This window comes from Garra rufa, chromosome 20 (assembly GCF_049309525.1).
Source record: "Garra rufa chromosome 20, GarRuf1.0, whole genome shotgun sequence".
NCBI lineage: Eukaryota > Metazoa > Chordata > Actinopteri > Cypriniformes > Cyprinidae > Garra > Garra rufa.
The window spans coordinates 34,481,125-34,498,226 of record NC_133380.1 but is presented as its reverse complement, the minus strand read 5'-3'; the positions used below and the strand labels follow the sequence as shown (position 1 = coordinate 34,498,226).

Sequence of the window (17,102 nt, the reverse complement as noted above, 5' to 3'; positions counted from 1 at the left end):
CCTTTTAAATTGTGATTATAAAATTCTCACAAAGATATTAGCCACTCGTATTGACAGCGTGATTCCGACAGTTATTAATCCAGATCAAACGGGCTTCATTCCAGGTCGACAGTCATTCTATAACGTGCGCAGACTATTCAATATCTTGTACACTCCGCACTCGACATCAGGGGAGACCACAGAGGTGGTGATCTCCTTAGATGCTGAAAAAGCTTTTGATCGTGTCGAGTGGCAATACTTGTTTGCTGTCCTAGGGCAGTATGGCTTTGGACCATCATTCTTGACGTGGATCAAAATAATATATGAAGCACCCACTGCAGCTGTACGGACCAATAATGATATCTCTGGCTACTTCCCCCTTCACAGGTCTTGCAGGCAGGGCTGTTGCCTCTCCCCATACCTGTTTGATTTGGCGATCGAACCACTCGCTATAGCCCTTAGAGCTGATGATAGCATTACTGGTATCTCCCGCGGTGGCCTTGTCCATAAGGTGGCACTATATGCGGATGACCTGCTTTTGTATATTTCCGACCCGATTGTATCGATACCAAAACTATTGTGTACGCTAGAAAACTTTGGGCGCCTGTCAGGCTACAAATTGAATTATTCAAAGAGCCTACTATTTCCAATTGGCCGCACAAAAGGGGATTACTCCAAATTTCCATTCCAAATAGAAAGGAATATGTTTACATATCTAGGAATTAAAGTCACACGCAAAATGGAGGACTTGGAGAAGTACAACTTTAAGGTATTATTAGAACGAACAAAAACAGATTTTGGGAAATGGTCGACATTACCGGTTTCACTAGCTGGTCGCATCAATATTGTTAAAATGACGGTGCTTCCCAGATTTCTATATATGTTTCATATGGTCCCCATATTTATCCCCATGAAAATATTTAAACAGTTAGTCTTATATCATCATTCATATGGAATAACTCCTATCCTAGGATGAAAAAACTGTACCTGGAGGTTCCTAAAGACGCTGGCGGGTTAGGATTACCCAATTTTCTTTGGTATTATTGGGCAGCCAATATAGTAAAACTAGTTCATTGGATTTACACGTATGAGAACAAGCAGGGCCCAGACTGGGTTCATATGGAGCTATTATCTAATCCTCTACCAACACTCACTTCATCATTACCACACAACCAGGCCCGGACATAGGCATGGGCAAGGTGGGGCAATGCCCCCCTAAATGCTGTGACTGCCCCCCCAAACGTAAAGGCATGCAAAATTCCGAATTTCATAAAACAAACAAACTAAATTGCCTTATGTTATTTATCCTATTTACACGAAGGTATGTTATTTCTGTCTCTACATGATCGCGCGTTTACAATGTCTCCTCTGCGAAAACACGGACGGGATCGCGCACTCCATTCATAAAAACCGACTTTACTATAGCGCGGAATACCACAGAATTCGTCGATTTTTGGATTAATAAATCAAAAGTTGGTCTGTCACTTAATTCAAATCGCGATATGGACTAGTGTCTGTGAAAACTGAAATGTAAAAAGACTGGAAAAGAATTTATAAAGACTGATGATGATGGCAATGTAGAGTATGAAGACCTCTCTACCGTTTGCAAATATCTACACGGGTATAAGAATGCATTTCCTCAGCTCCATCGCATGTATGTGACCTCCCTTGTGATTGGAATATCATCTGCATCATGCTAAAGCTCTTTCTCCACTTTGTCTCGTGTTCTTACTCCCTTCCGCCGCACTATTGCTACATGAAAGAAAAAGAAATGTAGTTATTCTGGCTCAGGAGAAGGGCATAACCACAGGCCTAGATATGCATGCATTTGTTAGTCTTTTTGCACAGAAAAGCAGACGACTGATGCTTAAAAAAAAAAATTTTGTAAAAAAAATACACAAAAAAAGAAATAAAAAAATATATGAATAAAATAAAAAGACAAAAAAATGAAAAGATAGATAGATAGATAGATAGATAGATAGATAGAGACATTAAAAAAAGTAAAAAAAAAAAAAAAAAAAAAAACATAAATGCAGCCTCAAAAGGGCACAAGCCAGTGTCCTATTTGTGCCGGTCCCAAGCCCGGGTAAATGCAGAGGGAAGGGCATCAAACATAAAACCTATAAGACAAATCAAATGGATCAAAGGAGAAGATAGAGATATGGATAGGTGGACTGATATGATGAAAGCATAGTTAGTATAGTTTTCTTTGCATAGATAATTAGAGAAGCTCACCCACACTTGCCCCCCCAATATTCTACATGCACCCCCTAATGGGGCTGGCTAAATCCGGCCCTGCACACAACTGTAATACACAGTTCACAAATCCAGTTGTTAAAGCTTCACTTAGGATATGGTTACAGTTTAGGAGATATTTTCATCTAAAGAAATATAGCAGATATTTCCCAATAGCAAATAATCATTTATTTCCTCCATCTGGGTACGACAATGCATTTCAATATTGGCGCACTAATGGGTTGATGTACTTTGGTGACCTATATCCTGATAATGTGTTTATTTCTTTTGAGACACTCGAGAAGGATCACAATATACCCAAATCACATTATTTTAGGTTTTTACAGATACGCAGCTTCACTAAAGTAAAGTTCCCCTCATTTCCTTTCCCACCACCTAGGAATCAGGTTGACGCAATTTTAGAACTGGATCCTTATGAGAAGAAACGTGTATCTGTGATCTACAATATGATAGGCGATCTGAAACAGATTTCATGGAATAAAACTAAAATAGCGTGGGAGAGGGATTTAGGAGTTGAGCTTTCTGAAGATATGTGGAGAAAGAGTCTAAAACGTATCCACACCTCATCATTGTGTATACGCCATGGTTTGATTCAATTTAAAGTGCTCCATCGCCTGCACTATTCAAGGGATAAGTTGTCTAAACTCTTCCCCACTGTTGATCCTGGCTGTCCGAGGTGTGGCCAGGTGCCTGCCACAATAGGACACATGTTCTGGTCATGTGCCTCCCTCAATGACTACTGGAGACAGATATTTGATGTATTTTCCAAAATTTGTGGTCAGACCATAGCACCTGACTTTCACACAGCCATCTTTGGTGTACCACCCCCAGACTGCATAGCCTCAAATTTGCAAGCGAATGCGTTGGCATTTGCTTCCCTGCTTGCACGTAGACTCATACTCTTTAATTGGAGATCAAACGCACCCCCGTCATTCCTGCAGTGGTTGAGGGAGGTATTATCTTTTCTACCTTTGGAGAAACTGAGATACAAGATATGTAAGGCCCGCAATAACTTCACCCTGACCTGGAGTTCCTTTATAGAATTTGTTGACAGCTTCCCATTTCAATGATGCGCTTAGACACTTAATTGTATGTAACACTCTATAACATGCTCAAAACATCTCGCCTGATCCCTGTCTATGTTTTTTGTATTGTTTTTTTTTTTTTTTTTTTTTTTTGTCATTTTAACTTATTTTTGTTTAAGAGCCTTGGGGGGAGTGGGTGGGGGGATACCTCTCTGTTTGTGTCTATGCTTGTATGTTTGTTGATGAAAAACTGCAAAATAAAGTTGAAAAAAAAAAAAGAAATTAAAGTTATTCTGCAATTTCAATCTCCTTGTACATCAAACCCCTTGAAGGTTAGTGATGCTATTCACAAGCTGGTAGGTGACGTGCGGTTTGTTAAAACTTTACGAGATGGGAATCTACTGATTATATGTAGAGATATAGTACAGCAGCATGGATTAATGAAATGTAAATCATTGCTGGGGAAAGAGGTTAAGCCACAAGTATGGGAAGATAGAGGGAAGGTTATGGGTGTAATATCTGGAGTGTCAACTGAGATAACTGAAGAAGAAATCAGGGTTAATATCAGAGGAGTGCGAGTAACGAGAGTTAAACGTTTACCTTTCACAAGAGATGGTGTTAAGGGGCCTAGCCTATCTGTATTGTTGACTCTAGAGGAAGATAAAATCCCTGAAAGAATCAGAATTGGATATGTTAGCTATATAGTAAGGCCATATATCCCTCCCCCAATGAGATGCTTTAAATGCCAGCGTTTTGGGCACATTGCAGCAGCCTGTAAGAGTAAACTCCGTTGTGCCAAATGCGGAGGGGAGCATGAATACGGGAAATGTGAGAGGGGAGTTAAAATCAAGTGTTGTAATTGTGGAGGAGAGCATAGTGCTGCCTACAAAGGATGTGACGCACATAAAAAAGCGGTTCAGATTCAGAACGTGAAGGTAAAGGAAAAGCTTTCATACGTTGAGGCAATTAGAAAGGTAAAATCCAATGACAACAATAGTAAATCAGCACCTGTGACTCAACCCCCAGTTCAAAGCATACATAAATGCTGCAATGTTACCAAGGATACACTTATAGTGGAAAAGAGAAAGTTTGTAGCGTTTATGGTAGAAATCATTAACTGTTCTGCCCAAGCATGTAGCCGAACAGAGAGAACTAAGATAATTGCAAAAGCGGCAGAAAAGTACTTGGAAATGGAAGAGATGTCAGTAGAGTTCATTAATGCAACACTTATAACGGGAATATCAGATACACAATCAACATGTGGTGGTGGAGATTAATGATGCTAACCATTCTACAGTGGAATGCGAGGAGTCTAATTGCAAACGGACAAGAACTAAAACAGCATATTCAGGAGCAATCAGTTAAACCTAATATTATTTGCATTCAGGAATCCTGGCTAAAACCCTCACTTGAATTTACATTGTATGGTTATACAGCAGTGCGAAAGGATAGAGCCCTTGCTATGGGCGGTGGAGTTGTCACCTTTATCCAACATGGTGTTAACTATAGAGTTATCAACAGTAGTGAAGAGCTTGAGATAATTATAATTGAGTCATGGGTCAACAAAACAAAAATTAGTATAATAAACTTTTATAATCCTTGTCAAAAAATAACTAGGGACATGTTGGAGAGTGTATGTGATGTGGAAAACTCCAAAGTTATAGTATGTGGAGATTTTAATGCATATAATACCCTGTGGGGATGTGCTACAACAGATAGAGATGGGTATATCATTGAGGAGTTTATGGATGATAATCAGTTAGTGTGTCTAAATGATGGAAGAGGTACTAGGTATGATGTAGCTTGTGGTGTAGAATCTGCAATTGATCTTACTTTTGTGTCGCAACAACTAGCAGGTACCTGCACATGGGATGTGAGAAGTGACAATGCAATGGGCAGTGATCATTATCCTATCTGGGTTCAAATAAGGAGTCAAAACATTAGTTTTGAAGAAAATTGGAGTTCGAGATGGAGAATGAAAAGGGCCAATTGGGGGCTGTATAATTTTAAAACAAGCAGCAAATTAATTGAAGTCATGCCAAATTTGAGTGACGACATTGAGGAGATGAATAATATGATTGTTAATATAATACATGAGTCAGCAGAGGAAACAATAGGCACAACATCTGGAGCAAAGAAGAGGAAAATGGTACCATGGTGGTCTGATGAGTGTAGAGAGGCTGTTAAAAACAGGAATAAAGCTTTTAAAATTATTAAATCTAATCATTCATTTGATAATTTATTGGAGTATAAAAGAGCACAGGCTAAAGCCAAAAGAATTATGAGAGAAGCTAAAAGGAAATATTGGAGAGATTTTTGTAGTAATATTGGGACAGGAATAAAAATTAATGACATATGGGGAATGATCAGGAAAATGGGTGGCATAAGAAGGGACTTTTCACTACCAGTATTAAGAGATAATGGCACTGAGGCAGTAACCAGTAGAGAAAAAGCTGAGATGCTTGCAAAATCCTTTGTAAGGATACATAGCTCACAGAACCTCTCCAGTGAAGAGCTAGCTATAAGAAAGAGGATCATTGAAGAAAATAAAGATATGCTGGGGATGAAAATGGTGCAGGAAAGTTCACTAGATGCAGATTTCACACTGTTTGAACTAAAAAGAGCATTGATAGGTGTTAAAAATACCTCACCAGGGAGAGATGGGATATGCTATAAAATGATTGAAGAAATATCTGATGTGGCAAAAAATGTGATACTGGTTTTATATAACAAAATTTGGGAACGAGGAAAACTGCCTACTGGGTGGAAACACTCAGTAATAGTCCCTATAGGGAAACCAGGAAAGGATCAAATGAATGTCAAAAGCTACAGACCAATAGCATTAACGTCTAACCTATGTAAACTCATGGAGAGGATGATTACTAAAAGGTTAGTGTACAAATTAGAAAGCAGAGGGCTGATCACACCATATCAGAGTGGATTCCGTAATGGAAGAACAACTATGGATTCTGTAGTCTGCCTGGAGAATGAGATACGTAAAGCACAAGTTAACAAAGAATCTGTTTTGGCAACCTTTTTTGATATAGAGAAGGCTTATGACATGCTGTGGAAAGAAGGACTTTTAATTAAGTTGAATAAAATGGAAATAGGAGGTAAAATGTTTAACTGGATCAAAGATTTTTTAAAGGGTAGATCCATAGAGGTCAGGATAGGGTCAGAGTCATCAAGCACATACACAATAGAAAATGGCACCCCACAAGGTAGTGTATGTAGTCCAGTTCTGTTTAATATAATGATTAATGACGTGTTTGATGGAGTGAACCAAAGGATAAATAGGGCATTATATGCAGATGATGGAGCATTGTGGGTAAGGGGCCGTAATATTGACAATTTACAGCAAAGGATGCAGACAGCAATTAGTCAGGTTGAAAAATGGTCATTTGACTGGGGATTCCACCTTTCAGTGGAAAAAACACAATTCATCTGTTTTTCTAAGAAAAGGGTAAAACCCACAATAGATCTTAAGATATATGGACAATCTCTCAAACAGGTTAATGAATTAAGATATCTTGGTGTGTGGTTTGATAGTAAACTTACTTTTAAAAATCATGTTCAGAAAATGGTAGACAAATGTAAGAAAGCAATCAATCTTTTAAAGTGTCTTTCAGGGTATAATTGGGGGGCGTCAGGCTCTTCTTTGAAAATGATTTATATTGCATTAATCCGATCAGTGTTTGACTATGGATGTACAGTATACAAAACAGCAGCAAAAACTACATTAGCTGAACTGGACAGGGTGCAGGCTAAAGCTCTCCGGTTGTGTAGTGGAGCCTTTCGAACGTCACCTATCCCAGCGCTGCAAGTAGAAGTAGGGGAGATGCCTTTAAATCTTAGGAGGTTAAAACTTTCTCTAGCATATTGGGTAAACTTACAAGGGCATGAAACTACACATCCTACAAAACTGGTGTTAGAAGAATGCTGGGAGTATGGTCGCATTGTGAACAGTAGTTTTGGATGGAACAGCAATAAAGAGGCAGATGACATGGGAATCAGTACTATACCTTGCAGCAAAAATGTTAACTTGAGCACAATTCCACCTTGGTTTTTCTGCTACCCTGTAGTTAATCTAGAAGCTAAAAATATAATCAAGACAGGATTGTATCAAAGTGTACAGCAGTATCTAGAAGTAATATATGATGACACAGTACAAATATTTACAGATGCATCCAAAGAATCAGCAGGTAAAACGGGGGTGGCTGTATACATTCCTAAATATAAAGTTATAATACAAAAAAGAACCTCAAACCACCTCTCAATCTTCTCTGCAGAGATGATGGCCATCATAATGGCACTACAGTGGGTAGAAGAAGTGAAGCCATATAAATCAGTTATTTGTTCAGACTCTATGTCCTCCCTAACTAGCATCCAGACTGGGAAATCTGCATGCAGATAGGATCTTTTAGATGAAGTTCATCAGATGATTTTCAGGATATCTCAACAGAAGCTAATATTACAGTTCACTTGGGTTCCAGCGCACACAGGTATTGAGGGCAATGAGAAGGCAGACGAGTTGGCAAAAGAAGCACTGAAAGCAGAACAAGTAGAAGTACAGGTTCCACTCAGCAAATCAGAATTGAAAATAATAATTAAAGATGGTATTCATAAACTCTGGCAAGATAAATGGGATAAGGGGGAAAAAGGTAGGCATTTATATAATATTCAAAAGAATGTAACAGTTAAAATGATCAGCTCACTTTCACGACAGGAGGAAACCTGGTTCATCAGGCTAAGGTTAGGACATACAGGACTGAACAGCGGCTTACACACAATAGGGAAACATGAGACAGGAATGTGCCCATATTGTACGGAAATAGAAACCGTGAAGCATGTACTTCTGACATGTAGGCAGTACTCTGAAGAGAGAGAAATATTTAAGAGGGTAACAAAGAACTCTGTTACATTGAGAAACCTGTTGAGTCTACCTGATACACAGTCCACAACCAAAGCAGTGATAGAGTTTCTAAAAAAACGCAACTTGCAAGAAGACTTTAGACCAAATTTTTTTTTTTTTTTTTCAAGGTTTGAGCTGAGGTTGAAGCTAGAGGAGCTGAACACGCAGCGCTAGCTGATGCTTGGGCTCTGATCTTATTTTTATTTATTTATCATTATTATTATTATTTATATATATATATACGAATTTATTGATGACTCCCCAATGTGATCACACCTCAATCCAGTAGATGGCGGTAATGCACAAAGATTGCAAGCTGCCAATAAAATCCACTGAAGAAGAAGAAGTTTGTCTTTGTCCGGTCTAAACGTCGACTGCTGCGTGTGATTCCTGCCTTCCTTCTGTGGATTATCTCTATGTGGATTTAATAAAGACTGTTTATGTCATTCATTTTCTTTGTACAAAATTATTATTCACTGTAGCGTGACACTAACAAATAACCTTTTTTATCCAAATGATGCTGATTTACAGCATGATAATGGCAATATTCCTACTTCCATTAACTTACAAATGCAATAAGATGCAACATTAGACAAATCATAAGATAAAACCACTCAAATGAAATTTGAACTTGTGTTTACTTGTGTAAATTCAAGGTTGCAACTTGTAACAGGAGTAGACGTTGTGTTTGTTTTGAGTGTGAGAAAGCAAGGGCGAGTTCGACGCAGCACCATTACCTCAACAGATGGTCTGATAACACACAGGCTCTGGTTAAATACGGTGCAGGTAGAGGATCATGCCACCTTCCCTACGCAAACACTGACCCCTTCACTAGCAGACTGCAGCTTGTTTCACTGGAGAACCTCTGGCACTGTCCTATGATATTTTACGCATGCTCTGCTCTAAATGCCTGTATGTGTTGTGTGAAGTCAGTGAGTTAGTGGCCTTCTGACACACTTACAGTCATTAACACCACAAGCTCTGTATCACCATTTAACCTTGCAGTTCCACAGACACACTTCTGTTCATAAGTAGGACAGTTTCTGTTGTCATAACACGCCTCAAAGCCTCTAATATGCTGATAAGAACTATTTGCACTCATGGTTATGGAGGTAATGATGTTATGTGTCAAATTCTGGACTTCCAACATGACATGAATTTAATAGGACATACATATACACAAGCGATGCTTTGAAACATGCATGTTTTTTTAATACTTTAAAGTCAAACACAAAAAAAGGTCTGCACTCTGAACAAATGTTTTGATTGAAGAAGGCGGCTTTCAGCTGAAAAATGACATTTGTTTGGATTACAGACTTTTTGTTGTTGTTTTTCAATTCAGTAGCATATGGCTGATGTGTTGTAGAGGTGGCTTTTCAAGGGATGCCTCATAGTAGGGTTTGGGAACAAATGTTTCATTGTAGGTTGTCCTGAGGTCATGTTTGCTGTGCCGGGGCCGATATGGCTGCCTTTGACCTAGAAAGAGGTTCGTTTAGGGCAGTGGTTCTCAACCTGCCTCAACCATCATGCCCGTCACAAATGCAAATGCGGCCCGCGATGCTGACCACGTAAAAAAAATACAAATAAATTTAAAATAAATAATATAATAATTAATGGTTTTAAATTCATTTTTTTTAATGTATTAAGCAAATAAATGTATTAAACAAACTTTGAACAATATTTTTGTCACATAAAATCATTTTGGTGATCATGTTTTCATATATGCGGAGAACTGACGCAACTATGAACTGATGCAATTACACAGTCAACTCACACGCGTGCGTTCTGACAGATTTAAAACAGTCATCAATTAACGATCAAAATGGACAAATTTGTTATTAGAGGAGAAAAAAGATGTGAGGAAAATACTAATGAAGGAACACATGCAAACAAAAAGAGTCGTTGCATCAGCAATGAAGGTAGGAGAGTGCTTGAAGAATGGAAGAATCAATTTGCAGTCAACGAGCGAGATGGACAGCCTTTCTGCTTGCTCTGTAGAAAAATACTGGGTGTATGCAAAACTTATAATGTGAAAAGACATTTCGATACCACCCACGCAACTTTTGACAAGAAATATCCACTTGGATCTCAGGAAAGAGCTTTCCAGATAACTAGTCTGGGAAAAAATGCCATCGCTGAACAAAATACAATGCGAGCTAGCTTAAAAGTGTCTCAGGCCGTGACATTAGCCACGTTCAAAATTTCCTGGCTCCTTGCCAAACACGGCAAACCATTCAGTGATGGGGAGCTAGTTAAGAACTGTTTTCTGGAAACACAATGTCTGTTTGATGATCTGAGCAACAAGAACGAGATAATCCGTAGGATAAAAAGTTTGCAGCTCAGCAACGACACAGTTACTCTTCGAATTTCTGAAATATCTGAAAATTTGACAGAACAACTAAAAACTAAGCTAACCACTGCTTCAGCTCTCAGTTTGGCAGCGGATGAATCGACAGACATCGGAGACGTTGCTCAGCTTTGCATTTGGGTGAGATGTGTGAATTCAGAGACCTTTGAGGTTACAGAAGATTTATTCGCGTTGAAATCGCTACACGAACGAACACGGGGCGAGGATATTCATAGAGCACTCAGTGAAGCATGCAAAGACATGAACATACCGGCATCCTCAATTTTCTCCATTACTACTGATGGTGCGCCCTCAATGACGGGAAAACACAAGGGTCTCGTTGCTGAAATGCGAAAAATCTCCCCTGACTTGTTGGCATTTCACTGTATTGTGCATCAGCAAGCACTGCAGCAAGTTAGTAGATGGATACTTCGTGGAGGTTATGGACACCGTGGTGAAGGTGGTCAACTTCATTCGAGCACGGCCTTTAATGCACCGCCGTTTTATTGCGTTATTGGACGAACTGGACAGTGCCTACGGAGACCTCATTCTGCACAGTGAAGTGAGATGGCTAAGTCGTGGGAAAGTCTTGAATCGCTTTTTGGCTGTACTCCCCGAGATAGTTCTCTTTCTTAATGGCATCGGCGAAGGAGAAAGATTTCCAGTCTTGAGAGACAATGAGTGGAAAACAAATGTTGCTTTTCTTGCAGACGTCACAGCTCACCTAAACAAGCTGAACCTGCAACTTCAAGGTGACGGAAAACATGTAGATGACCTGTTGGGCTGTGTTGAGAGTTTCAAAATGAAGCTAGGACTGTACATTGCACAACTTAAAGATAGTGATCTAACTCACTTTCCACTTCTGAATGACGCGTGTGATGGTGTACTGGACATGCAACAGAGAGAACGATTCGTTAAAACTGTCAGTCAAATGCAAGAAAAATTCATCTCTCGTTTTTCTGATTTTGAGAAAATAAAATATGCAGGACAATTCATCAGAGAGCCATTCACTTTCCCTGTGGAAAAAATCAAGGACTTGGCTGCAACTTTCGGTTTGCCTCGCCGCGCGCTCGAAGATGAACTGATGGATGTTCAGGCAAGAGGACACAGCCAGACCGCGCAGCAGTCATCCTCAGTTGCAGAAATGTGGCGAAACATCTCTGGACAAAACCTCAGATTATTAAGTTCTAAAGTGCTTTCCATATTTGGATCCACATACATTTGCGAACGCACATTTTCTGCAATGACGCGCATCAAGTCACGTTACCGTGCACGTCTTACAGACTACAACTTACAATCACAACTTCATTGTGCTGTTACTCCTTTTGAGCCGACTTTCACCAAATTGGTTGGCTCCCGACAACATCAGGTGTCCCATTAATGGTAAGTAGAATTATACTCTCTAATGATAATAATACATCTAATTGTAATAATTTTAGATGCAATATATCTGGTTAGTGAGCATTGATGACGTCATATGTAAATAATATGCGGCCCGTGAGACTTGAACTTGGACATAGTGCGGCCCACTTAAAAAAAAGGTTGAGAACCACTGGTTTAGGGTCAGCTCTAAAACTTATATGCACTATTAAACCTATATAACTAGTCATTGAACAACTATTATGCTGTACAGCCACTAAAAGTGGAGAAACAGTTGATAAATATATTTGGTAGCATTAGGCAAAATGCCTTATTTTAGCAAAATCATTTCGTGACACTTTTCCATGTCCACTACTTGTTATCACATGGTTTCAAGCCAACTTTTGCCCACCTCACAGCTCAAGATGATGTAAAAGCAGACCAATGTTACTTCTCAAGGACTAGAGAATAAATATGAGACCAGTGAGCTAGAGTTTACCTGCTGTGAAATGTAAATATTTTACCTTCTGAAGCTGGCTTGGGTTCATTTTCTGTCTTCTACAGTTTAGGGGGACAAAATCGTTCTGCATGGTTGTAAGCATTTGATCTGGCTCTAGAAAAACAAGATCAAAGAAATATTTAATATTAATTCGATTAGTGATCGTTTAAAAACTATTATATAGTTAAATATAGTTTTTTAATATTATTTTTAGATTTTATTAAATCTTTTGTTGTGTCGATACTATAGTAACTATACTATTACTATAGTAATACTGTAGTAAAAAATTCTAACTTCAGTGTTATTTTAGTGTCTATAAAATAATATTATAGTTATTGTATTTTTTTTCATTGAATTTTAGTTAAAGTTTTAGTAATTTTGTGTTTTTTGTAATTTTTATAAGTTTTTGGAGGTTTTTTATGTCTATATAGTTATTTTAATTCAGTTTTAGTTATTTTAGTATGTTAAACTAAATAAGATTTTAAAAATAGTTACCTATTTAATTATATTAACCCTTTCCCATAATCTGTAAAAATGAACATAGTACACCATTTAGAATGATCATACATACCATATTTGTATGCACAAAATTTCCCAGATGAGGGTGTTGTCCATTGGTCATCAAGAACTTCCTGAAGGTTGATAAACTGAGATTTATTAATCTTGGGAAGCAAACATGCCTTGAAATCAGCAGAGCTGTTGAAATAAAACAAAAAAAATTTCTGATTCTCCACATAGTTTTACATTTTTGCATGCTGCTCTCATATGACTAAGAAGCAAGCAGATGTGATAAAATGTTATTTTTATAGCTGTCTTTAGAGATGCTTCGATCCAATATTCATATCGGGTATCCGATCCAAATCCGATATTGTGCGTATTATTCTGTGTTACCGTTAAGCTGTATAAAAGCATTATAAAGCACAATAACATTTTCGTGCACTATAAAAGTGCACAGATTTGTCTAAAATAACTTTTGCTGCTGAATTATCCACTAATATAGTTTATGATATATTTTTATCATAGATTATGAATATCCATATATTTTTTCAGATTTATTATTTTAATTTTCTTTATAATGAAACAGTCATTGAAACAGTGTGAAAGAATGATTATCAGTTTCAATCACAGAGATATATAAATTCTACATTTATTTAAATGGAAAAAAACTTCACTGGTGTCGGATCGCTATCTGTATCGGCCGATATCAAACCCTAGGTATCGGAATCGGTATCGCAGGCAAAAAAGGCGGATTGGAGCATCCCTAGCTGTTTTGTAAGGTGAGAAATGGTACAATATTAAAATGTGCATGTGTGTTTATGCTGCGCCACACCTGTGGTCACCAGACTGTCTGAATGAGGTGGAATATCTTGTTTGTTTGTCCATTGTCCTTTCTTGATCTCCCATCACCACAGAAGAATACTGCATTTGTTCCTAAAATAAAAGACAAAAGGATGTTATTGAACTGCAACATAATTGGCGCTCTCTGAAACCACTGCCAAATTATATAAATGTACCTTCTCTGTGGACTGAGGAGGACGAGGAAACCATCTGTACTGAAACTGCTCTTGATAGCTAGATCTGAATCGGTCCCTTCTGTCCATAATTAGACTTGATCTGACACCTGATTGATACAAAAAAAGCATCTTTTATCAACTACAAAACAAAACATCAATAGTCAATGTGAGTGTGCAGTACAAACCTGTTTTCGCCGGCTGCTTTGCTCTGACGATCTGGGACACTTGATGTTTGATGTAGGAGGACCTATAAGTGGTTTCAGGGTATTTGCCCTCTGGCAGGGCTGTCCTGACTGTAGTGGTGGGACGAATTATTTTGGCTGCACACATCGGCAACAGCTTTAACTCCGATTGAGTGGTCTGAAAGTCTTCATCCCTGTCCTCTGAATGCAGTTTAAAGTTGGTGCTATGCATGAAGATGTGGGTTAGTTTTGGCTGGACGACAGGAGCTGGTGGATGGGACGGGAAGGACAGCGCTCTGAAGGTCTCCGTCTGGTAGTTTTTGAGGTATTTCTGCTCTCCACGCTGGAATTGTGGTGAGACTGGCTGAAGGATAATATCTGGCTTTAATATGACGGTGTTGTCTGCTAGTTTAAAGTGGCTCTTGTTTGTTGTCATATACATGTTGGTTGCTCCATCCAAGAATGGTAAATTTGAGATTCGTGAGCGAAGCATCTTCACAGCTTTGTGATGAGTAAAACAGGTTGTAAAATGCAAAAATGTGCTGTTGAATTGAAGCAATCAGGGCAGTTTGTCACTCTAACAGTAGAAAGAACAAGAATTGTGTATGATGTCATAAAGAGGCTGATGAGTGACAATATGGCCATTAAACTGATTTAGATCTATACAATAAATGCTGTTTTATTGTTTTAAAGGGGTCATCGGATGCCCATTTTCATATGATTCTTTAGGGTCTTAATGAAAAGTCTCTAATGTACTTTGGTTAAAAATTCTCTCAATAGTAGTGTAAAAAAACACCCTTTTACCTTGTCAAAATCAGCTCTGCAAAACATCAACTCATATTATTGCATGGTCCTTTAAATGCAAATGAACTCCGCCCTGCCCCTCTCTGCTGTGGGATCAGCGCTTTCCTTTCAAAAACGAAAGGAACATTATCCTCTGTGTCTTCAGCAGCTCAGATGTCAGGAGTAAATGACGACTGCTGTGTTCATTATTACATCCAACAACAGAACACCTCAATCGCACAATCGGAGACATTCTTGTCTTCCTCTGCACCTGAGTCACACAATGGCGATCAGGGACGGACTGTTTTAGTTCAGTGAGGGCGGGTCTTAGGTAAGGCGCTCGTGTCAATCAACTATCGTGTGAGCGGCCTCTCTCTATGAGCTGAAAATGACCTGCTTTTAAAAGGTGATATTAAGGATATTAAGTAAAGATCATGTTCCATGAAGATATTTTGTAAATGTCCTACTGTGAATATATCAAAACCTATTTTTTGATTAGGAATATGCATAGTTAAGAACTTTATTTGGACAACTTTAAATGCGATTTTCTCAATATTTAGATTTTTTTTGGCACCCTCAGATTTCAGATTTTCAAATAGTTGTATCTCGGCCAAATATTGTCCTATCCTAACAAACCAAAATTGACCCTTATGACTGGTTTTGTGGTCCAGGGTCACAAATAATAAAAGCCTACATTAGCCTACTTGCTAAAAAAAATTGCTTAGTTGATTATTTTTTGTACTTTCACCCAACTGTTAGGAGTAGGAGATAGAAAATACAGTTAATAAATACAGTATAAAGTGTAATTTCTTCTACAGAATGTCTCCCATATTGCCAGCACTGAATGTAAACAATGCCACTGAACCGAACAAGCATATTTGCATATTTTGCTGAATTTTGCTGCTGAAAATGATCAATTATTGTCATGTTTTGGGCTGTACTAATCGGTCAGACCGGGAAAAACATTCGGAGTACTACAGACTGCCAAAAGTTCTGACAAATTAAGATGAAGAGTGGAAAAAAAACTGTGCAAAAGGCGTTTGCTGAACCAGGATTTTCAGGCCAAGAATCTTGACAACATTTGTGTTTGTTTTTATAATTTCCCATCAGGTAGGTGAAATATTACGCTAATATCTTTATCTTTAATTAACCCTCTGGGGTCTGAGGGTGTTTTGGGGCCCTGAAGAAGTTTTGACATGCCTTGACATTTGTGACCCTGGACCACAAAACCAGTCTTAAGTCGCTGGGGTATATTTGTAGCAATAGCCAAAAATACATTGCATGGGTCAACATTTTTGATTTTTCTTTTATGCCAAAAATCATTAAGAAATTAAGTAAAGTTCATGTTCCATGAAGATTTTTGGTAAAATTCCTACTGTAAACATATCAAAATGTAATTTTTGATTTGTAATATGCATTGTTAAGAACCTAATTTGGACAACTTTAAAGGGGATTTTCTCAGTCTTTTTTATTTTTTTGCATCCTCAGATTTCTGATTTCAAATAGATGTATCTCGGCCAAATATTGCCCTATCCTAACAAACCATACATCAATAGAAAGCTTATTTATTGAGCTTTCATATGATGTATAAATCTCAGTTTTGTCAAATTTAACCTTAAGACCTTAAGACTTTGTGGTCCAGGGTCACATTTGTGCTTTTTTCAGTATGTTAAAAACATATTAATATCCTAAATCTAAATACATTGTAATTAGCACAAATTGGACTACAAAAATATGTAAGCAGCATGAATGTACATTAAGTTTTTGAGAAAACAACGTTTATGCGTGCATAGTGAAAAACTACATTTTGAGTCACTGAAATAAGGTCATCTAAAACATACAGAATATTTGTTCTCGGGACTTTCGAGAATTGCATGTGGTAGGCTAGGTTTTTTTCTACCAAATGATGTGAAAATCATCTAGTTCACTTGTTTTCAAGAAACAGTATATAGATTTAAATTTTTGAAGACACTTTTTGTTTAGAATGGCTGTATGCGAGAAGGCGTGAATGCTCATGAATAATGCTGTGATTTACACCTGAGAAGACAAAGACCTGCATAATGAGCCGCATAATGAGCCATTCAGTCAGATGTTGACTGAGAAGAAACAACAGAAAGAATAAAGGAAAAATGAAAGGACAAAATAAATCTATATTTTGTATGAAGGTATTTTGAATATATTTAACTATCACGCAAAATAACTTGAGATTCACTTGTGAGTGCAGTTAAACTTTTTATTAGGAACAA

The 17,102-nt window shown here is 38.0% G+C and overlaps 1 protein-coding gene across 1 annotated transcript; it reads right to left on the bottom strand.

Moving 5' to 3' along the window:
• Nucleotides 1-13,691: 13,691 nt before the first annotated feature.
• Nucleotides 13,692-14,566, bottom strand: LOC141293531 (uncharacterized). Its single transcript, XM_073825557.1, has 4 exons — nucleotides 14,468-14,566; nucleotides 14,077-14,377; nucleotides 13,892-13,998; nucleotides 13,692-13,808 (listed from the first exon to the last, which is right to left on the bottom strand). The coding sequence occupies exons 1-4, from the start codon at nucleotides 14,564-14,566 to the stop codon at nucleotides 13,692-13,694; spliced, it is 624 nt and encodes a 207-aa protein (XP_073681658.1).
• Between the last annotated feature and the right edge of the window lie 2,536 nt (nucleotides 14,567-17,102).